At 55.9% G+C, this 8,243-nt stretch overlaps 1 protein-coding gene across 1 annotated transcript in view; it reads right to left on the bottom strand.

Moving 5' to 3' along the window:
- SMARCB1 (SWI/SNF related, matrix associated, actin dependent regulator of chromatin, subfamily b, member 1) overlaps nt 1-8,243 on the bottom strand; it is a 47,004-nt gene that overhangs the window by 19,546 nt on the left and 19,215 nt on the right. Inside the window, exons 4-6 of the mRNA XM_007958778.1 lie at nt 5,670-5,807; nt 2,711-2,838; nt 2,322-2,491 (exon numbers count right to left, since the gene is read on the bottom strand). Of these exons, the coding sequence (XP_007956969.1) occupies nt 2,322-2,491; nt 2,711-2,838; nt 5,670-5,807 (436 nt within the window). The remainder of the gene's footprint in view (nt 1-2,321; nt 2,492-2,710; nt 2,839-5,669; nt 5,808-8,243) is intronic.

Genomic DNA, 8,243 nt, shown 5'->3' with positions numbered 1-8,243 from the left:
AAGGATATAAGTAGAGGGTCAACGAAAAAGGGGAAGACCATCAACGAGATGGATTGACACCGTGGCTGCAATGATGAGCTCAAGCACAGAAAGGACTGTGAGGATGGCACCGGTCATCACTTGTAGTTTCCATGGGTGGTTACTCTATGCATTACCATATTCATATGGGACTTAGCATGACCCACCGGCACAGATGTTTTAACTTCAAGTAAAGTGTACACACTTCACCTCCCTTTATGTCCCTTGACGTGTCCCCACTTATAACTGTCCTCCCAGTTATGTGTGCAGAATCACAGATGATGTTGTAATTTTCTCTCTTAATCATCTAACTTTAGGAAACTGAAGGGAAGGAGAACAGTTAGAGGCACTCTTGGTTATGCCCTTCATGCTCTTCCTCCCTGACCTTCCAAGGCTCCTTCCCTCATCATTTCCCCTCCTTCAGCCGTTCTTCAGGGGAAGTTGTTGGTCATGCCGTGTCTTAGCTCCCCTTCATCGGAGAAGTACCTGATTTCCCCTTCACTCCTGAAGGATATCTGCACGGGGTATCGGATTCTGGATCAACATTCTTTACTTTCAACGTCTGAACAACAGCGTGGCACTTCTTCTGGCCTCCAGGCCTTCCGATGACAAATCTGCTGTGATTCCAATTGTTGACCCTGCAGGTAAGACGTCCTTCTTCTCTGGCTGTGCTCAGGATTTTTGCTGTGTTTTGTTTTCAGAAGTTTAATTATGTCTCGGCATGGATTTCTTTCAGTTTATCCTGTTTGGGCATACACTCTGCTTCTTGAAGGCGTCATTTAGCTTTATTTAAGCATCCAAGGTGAGCATGTGGATACCAGTCTCTAGTAACTTGCCTTCTGTAGCCACGTCCTGCGGTGTAGACCCCTGGGGGGCCTGATCAGCTTCTTGCCTGTTGCTGGGAGAGAACCCAAATCCCTTCCCAAGGCAGCTTTGCCCTCCCCTGGGTGTCCCCATGCCCCTTCTGGGTGAAGGTGTCTACGTGGGCAGGTAGGTGAACCGCAGGCACACGTTCCTGCAAAGCAGCTCCTCCTTTCTGCACAACGTTAACGCTCCCTCAAGCTCAGGTGACTGTGATGGCACTTGGCACCATATTCTCAAGCAACTCAGATAGGCTCCATTTCCAGGCCTTTCCAGGGGAAAGAGCCGCCAACTCACTGCCAACCAAACGCTGCCAAAAGCTTGACACAAATCCTAGCTATGAGGGGTCACCTGAAGGACATACCATCCATTCACGCGTTCAACGAGAGCCATTTCAGTCTGCAGGCCTTTCCCCTTTGGGATAAAGGCTCTCACACCCACCTCTAAGGTTACTTGAAGTTTCAAAGTGAATGCGTATGACTAAAACCCCAATGTCAAAAGCAACCCAGTCACACTCTTAACCACTACAGCCAGGGTACGGTCTCCTAGGCAGCAGTCCAGAATCGTCACTCTAGACCCTCTAAACAGCACCCTGGGCAAGGGAAGGACTGCAGAACTCCGTCATCCAGCTCCCCAAGAAGGGATGCCTCCAGAGTCCATTCTGTGTGGGATGACGTCTTCCACAAGGACCCCGTGAGAAACAGCCAGCGAAACGCTGGTCAGTGGAAGCTGAGTATTCACGGTACTCAGATCCCAGCCCTCGCGACGAGGACAGGGAAGATCACAAAGAAGCCGAGCCTCCCGGGTGGAGACACGAGGAGCCCAGGGACAGCCAGGGGAAGCCCAGGTCCCTCCAGGACGCCCAACCCACCATAGGGCAGCGACCACACACACTCCCTCAGAAAATCCCTGCTCGGGAAACACTGCTGTATGCAAGCGGATCGTCTGCGTAGAAGTGTCCAATGTCAGAAGGACGTTAGGAGACTTCGATTCGGTGGAAAACACTGCAAGGCAATGCTTCCATGAAGAAAAACAAAATGATACCTGCACAGTAATGATAACCACATTCAATGCTTGTATGAGAACATAGCCAGTGGGAAATGTGCAAAACTGCTGAGGTTTTGCACCCCAGTGTGCTGATACTATTGGGGTGCATAGATTCTGGTGACTGTAAACTTTTGTTCATTGGAAACTGATACTGCCTGGAACGTCTGAAAGATTCAGGATAAAAACCAAGAAGAAAGGGAAAGCCCCCCACGAGCCTCCTTCCTGGATGGGACGAGGCCCACAGCCTCTCACTCTGCTGCTGGACATCCACACGCACAGTCACCCACGGACTCTGCGAGCCTGGGAGGAGCTGGGACGCGGCACCTGAGCCCGGACGCAGAGGGGGGAAGGGGTGCAAAGAGGACGACACCAAGGAGCAGGGGAGGCCCTCCCACCAAGGGCAGCACTGGGCGGGAAGCCACGTGTGCGGCATCACTGATGAAGAGCAGGGGCCGACGTGGCTGAGGGCTGTGTGTGAAGGGCCAGGCGGCTGAGCCCAGGTGGGGCAGCACCACTGCCCTCGTCTGAGCCAGGAGGGTGGGCGGCTGGCCACGCCTCAACAGCCCTATATGGTAAGGAAGGAAAGTGAGGCTCACGTACCCAGCCCCCGAGAACCAGGAAGAACCAGGACTGAAACCCAGAATCCATACCCTGCAGAGAGCTAGGCCACAGCTCTTTGAAAGTCTTGTTCAGAGTCCAGAATGACGGACAGGGCTTGAGAGGGGCTGGTCCACACCAGAACCATGGTGGCCGGCTCTGGGCCTGCAGCCAAACTCCCACGTACCATTCATGTTCCAGGTGAAGGCGTCCCGCAGCTTCTGCCCATCAATCTCCATGTCCAGTCGGATGGGGACCAGCACCTCAGGCTGTGAGGCATTCTCATGGATGACGGCGGGGTCATGGTCGTCAAAGCTGGAAGTGAGACGGCAATGTCATTCGGCACAGGGACCACTCAGGAAAGTACCGCGGTGCTGCTGCCCTGGCCCCTGCAGATGTGCACTTTCAGGCTCCCTCTAATGCCGCTAGTCCCCAGAGACCTGGCCGAGGACAGCACTTGTCAGAGATGTGCTTCACAGGCCCCAAGCACATCTTACGGGGCAGGGCCACAGTGACCACGGGCAGCCTGTCTGGTAAGTGCTGCTGTGGCAGGCTGCTCCAGACACACGGGGCATGGAGAGGATGCTGCTGACATGGGCAGAGGGAGGGGGTCCAGATGCGCTCAGAAGGCAGGGGACTTAGCTGCGAGGGAGACAGACCAGCACAGAAAGCCAGGAAAGAGCATCACAGAAAAGTCAGTTGCTCAGCCAAGGGCAGAAGTCAGGGAAACAGAGGGGTGCTGAGGGAACAGAGCCAACCATGGAGGAGGACAGGCTGTGGATGCTGCTAGAAAGCCACACGGAGCCACAAGGCGGCCGGTGCTCATCTCCAATGAAGACCCCGCTCCACCTGATGGAGCCCCATATACGTTCTGAAAGAGGAAATGGTGGATGATGTCCGTATTTCAGGAAGGCTCCTGAACAAGGAAGAGACACACATCTGTATTTCACAAAGGGCCCTGAATGAGAAAGAGACAGGAACATATCTGCATTTCAGGAAGGATCCCAAACGAAGAAATGACAGCCCACATCCGTATTTTAGGAAGGATAACAAACAAGGAAATGATGGACCACATCTGTATCTCAAGAAGAACAGGAAGAAAGATTGGAAGCAGCAGGTTAGTCAGGAAGAAGAGAGGAGTTAACCTAAGGGTATTGGCGGGATAAGGAGGGCTGAGAACTGGCCTCAGAGAGTGTGGGAAACAGATGGCAAATGCAGCATGCCACGTGCTGGACACCAGCGGAGCAGCTCAGCCCAGGGCATGAAGCAGGCAGGTGGCACAGCGCTGGAGCCTGAGGGGCCAGCTTTCCTAAGGAAGAACTGGCAAGACAGGCACCCCTGGGCGCAGTGCAAGCTCAAGGCTGAGTGAATGGCATGGGGTGGGCGGACCTGTGCAGGAGCCTCTGGGTGTGAGTGAGGCAGGAGGGGCCGACATGCTGAAGCAGGGAGAGGGCTGGGAGCTGCAGCATCAGGCCAGGCAGGGCCTGCAGCCCCAGAGAAGGTGCCTGGGAGCATGTGTGAGGCAGGAGGGGCTGACTTGAACCACAGGAGAGGGCTGGGAGCTGCAGCATCAGGCCAGGCAGGGCCTGCAGCCCCAGAGAAGGTGCCTGGGAGCATGTGGGAGGCAGGAGGGGCTGACTTGAACCACAGGAGAGGGCTGGGAGCTGCAGCATCAGGCCAGGCAGGGCCTGCAGCCCCAGAGAAGGTGCCTGGGAGCATGTGTGAGGCAGGAGGGGCTGACTTGAACCACAGGAGAGGGCTGGAGCTACAGCAGGGCCTGGGCCTGGAGCAAAAACCTTCAGGGAGGGGCTGAGGAGCACAGGAAGGCTAGGAACTACATCATCAGGCCAGGCAGGGCCTGCAGCCCCAGAGTGGGAGCCTCTGGGTGTGTGTCAGGTGGGGTGGGGCTGATGAGCACAGGAGGGCTGGGAGCTGCACCACGGGCCAGGCAGGGCCTGCAGCCCCAGAGTGGGAGCCTCTGGGTGTGTGTCAGGTGGGGTGGGGCTGATGAGCACAGGAGGGCTGGGAGCTGCACCACGGGCCAGGCAGGGCCTACAGCCCCAGAGGACTGTGCTCCTTTCTCCAAAGGACATAAGCTTCTGAGAAGTTTCCATTGGGGAGGCGTGAAGCCATGTGCCCTGAGCCTAAGAGGCTCATGCTGGCTGCAGGGCTGAGAATGGACAGAGGGTAACCAGGGTGAAGCTGGGACACCAGTGCGGGGAGCTGGACAAGGAGGCAGGAGCAAGGGTGGCACTGAACAGCCTACTTCTAGAGACGAGGAAGGCTGAGCAGCAGGAACTTGCTAAGGACAGATCTTGTGGTACGAGAAAAACACAGCCACTGAACCAGAGTTCAGGCTTCTGGGCCCAAACAACCAGGAGGCTGGAGCTGGCACCTCAGCACGGGGAGTCTGGGGCAACAGAGATGTCAGGCCGACATTGGAGTGTGTGAGGATGGTGCCCAGGGGGAGGGGATTTGAGTGTGGTGCGCTGATAAACGGGCCCCGAGAGAGGGCACACCTCATCTCTGGGAGCTCTCAGTGGCACCACCAAAAGGAAAAAGGTAACATAATGGAAAGGTCTTTGTAGATACAAGGAAGAACTTTGGGATGGGGAGGTTATCCTGGTCCACCATCACGTGTCCCAATCAGACAGGCAGTGACAGGGCCACCAGAAGCTGGAAGAAACAAGACACAGATCCTCCTCTAGAACCTCTGGAGGGAGGAGGGCCCTGCTGACACCTTGATCTTGACCCCGTGACCCCACCTCAGACTTCTGGCCCCCAGAATCACGAGAGAAGAAGTATCTGCTGTTGAAGCCTCTGAGTCTGTGGCAGTTTGTCACAGCAGCCCCGGACACCGCCGCAGTCGAGTCACACAGGTGGCCTTTCAAACCACCACACTGGCCGTGGCCATCTCACGAGAAACCAAAGGCAGGGAAAAGGGCCCAGGACAGCATCCCAAGGGGCAGACGGCAGCAGAGACGAAGGCAGGCAGACACGTGAGGCTGCCGACTGCCCGACTGTACGGCCCAGAAGCCGAGAGAAGATGCTCCCGGGACAAGGGCAGCTCTGTGGAATGACCAAGTCAGAGAGCAGTGTGTCCTAAGGTGGTGTGGGGGGCCCTGCTAGCCAGACGGCACTCTCACCAGAGAGGGAAGGTCCTCTTCTTGTCACGCCCCATGCGGTTCCTGTTGATGGTGGTGGAGCAGGGCACCGCGTCCAGATGGTGGGAGCTGTTGGGCAGGGTGGGCACCCACTGGCTGTTCCTCTTGGCTTTCTGCTCCCTGGGAAGACATGAGGACCCCTCACGTCAGCAGGGATGCCCAGTACCACAGCCAAGCAGGGTGGGAGACGCTGCCATACCCCGTCTGACTCCTCTGTGATCCCAAGTTAGTGTGGGTATCCATCCCCTGGCTCCTACCTCCTCGATCTGGGCCCCTGAGGGTCTGCACGCAAACTCAGTGTGGCCATCCATCTCCCAGCTCCCACCTCCCTGATCTGGGCCCCTGAAGGTCTCTGCACCCAAACTCAGGGTGGGTGTCCATCTCCTCAAGGACAGGGTTCCAAGATGCCCCACACAGCGGAGCAGCCCAGCCCAGAGCACTGTCAGGCACTAACCCATGGCCACACGTACTACACTAAGCGCCAGGACATCTCCAGAGGAGTGACCTGCCCCTCTGTGGGAGGAAGGCTGCAGGAAGACTGCAGAAGGGCAGGCACATGGGAGCCTTAATGCTGAGCAGCAGGTCACGGAGGGCAGTGGGTGGCCAGGGCAGGGGGAGCCCCCGCACAAGAAGCCCGGCTCCATCAGGGCACAGCAGGGCCAAGGCTCAAGGGCCCTAGGACACGGTCTCCACACACTGTGCCCAACAGATGAACTCAGTGGGCATTCTGAGATGGGGTGAGACAGGGCTCCCAGCCACCAAGCCCCCAGACCAGCCGAGGTGAGAGGACATGCAGGGGACTCCTACAGAGGGCTGCTCAGAGCCGCTGATGCAGAACTGTGGTCAGGGTCAGGAGACAGAGTGCACGTGAGCTGCTGTGTGAAAGTGAATTTGCTCTGTAAACTTTCACCCAAATCACAATAAAAATTAAAAAAAAAAAAAAAAAAAATTGCTGATGCAACCCACACCCCTCAAAACATTAGTGATGTTCCTCAAATGCAACTAGAAAATCACCTAGCACTGCCCTAGACTGAGCTCCACGCTGGGCGTGGCGGCCAAGGGCACGCACTCCCCCAGACTCCTTCACCAGCCGTGGGGGTCTGTGCTCCCTGGGGAGACGGCAGGCAGCACCAGGGCACGACCGCTCATTCCACCTTCTCCCCTGTCCCTGCACAATGTCCCCTCCACCCCAATGCACACTCCACCCCTATACCACATGCCATCCCCTCCAGGAACTGTCACAGGTCAGAGAACGAAGCAGGCTGAGAGAGTTCCTGTCCTCCACCACCACACTCTTGTTCAGGGGTGGAGAGCAGAGGTGGCAGCAAGACCTGCCTGGGTTCCAGCCTCTCACCCTTTCCTCTCCAGTGGTGGGGGGCACCTCAGATGGGAGTCTGGGACCTCTGTCTGTAGGCAGGCAGGAAGGGCTCTAATATGTCCCTGGACAGGGAGCCCCTGTACCTTGGATGAGAGGCCAGGGCCACCGTCTGTAGGTGGGCAGGGAGGGCTCTAGCACACCCCTGGACAGGGAGCCCCTGTACCTCATCAGATGGGAGGCCCAGGCCACCATGTGTAGGCAGGTAAGGGTCCCTGCACCCCAGATAGGAGGACAGGGCCACGGTCTGCAGGCAGGACAGGCCGTCTGTGTCTAACTTGTTTCTGGAACAGGCCTGGCTTTGATCTTAAGACCAGACACCTGACAAAGTGGAGCCAGGAATGCATCTGGGTGGGGAATGTGAGCTGGGACAGCAAAACCGGGTTGGTCACCACAGCCTGCCTGGGGCGGTTTCCTATCCTGGCTATGCAAACTCACCAAGAGGGAGATGTTTTAAAGACTCAAGCCCTGGACTTCTGGTAAGATAGTGGAAAAGGCAGACAAGCTACTTCAACAAAGAAAAGAGAAATGAATTGACACAGATACAGAAGATAATCCTGGAGCCCTGAGCTTTGAAAGGAAAGATTCAGAAGTGGAGTAAGCACCAACTACTAGAAGAACCTGAATGAAAACAGTGTATAAGGAGACAAACAGAGTTGCGGACTGTCAGCTGTCCTGACGGCACGAACAGCCTGAATATTTCCAAGTGGTGTTAGGACCTGAGAATTAAACTAAATCTCGGCCCTGTTTGCAAGAGATGAATGGAAGACTGCACTGGTGGCTAAAAACGGAAGCAATGAGAGATAAACTGAGCTGTGGACTTTTGGCTGTCCAGAGGGCACAGCCATTTTGAATGTTTACAAGCGGTGGCCATTTTGGATACTTAAAGCAATAGCATTCTCTTCCACATTCCAGGGACCTAAGAATCAGCTCCGCTCGCTGAGGACAGCACGGACATACTGGAGGCTGGTGACTGGAAAGGAGACAGGTGGTGACTGCATTAGTGCTGCCAACTGGCACGCAGAGGAGCTTAGTCAGACACATCCAAAGAAAACAAAAATTTTGGGCGAATCACGCCAACATGTTGTTGTTGTTGTTACGTGCCGTTGAGTCAAACCCGACTCATAGCGACCCCTCCTTGGGTTTCCGAGGCAGTATCACTACGGAAGTAGGATTGTCCA

Source organism: Orycteropus afer, unplaced genomic scaffold, assembly GCF_000298275.1.
Source record: "Orycteropus afer afer isolate SDZICR_OR568_19922 unplaced genomic scaffold, OryAfe1.0 scaffold01129, whole genome shotgun sequence".
Classification (NCBI taxonomy): Eukaryota; Metazoa; Chordata; class Mammalia; order Tubulidentata; family Orycteropodidae; genus Orycteropus; species Orycteropus afer.
The sequence above is the reverse complement of the archived record's forward strand: the minus strand, read 5'-3'. Positions and strand labels throughout refer to the sequence as shown.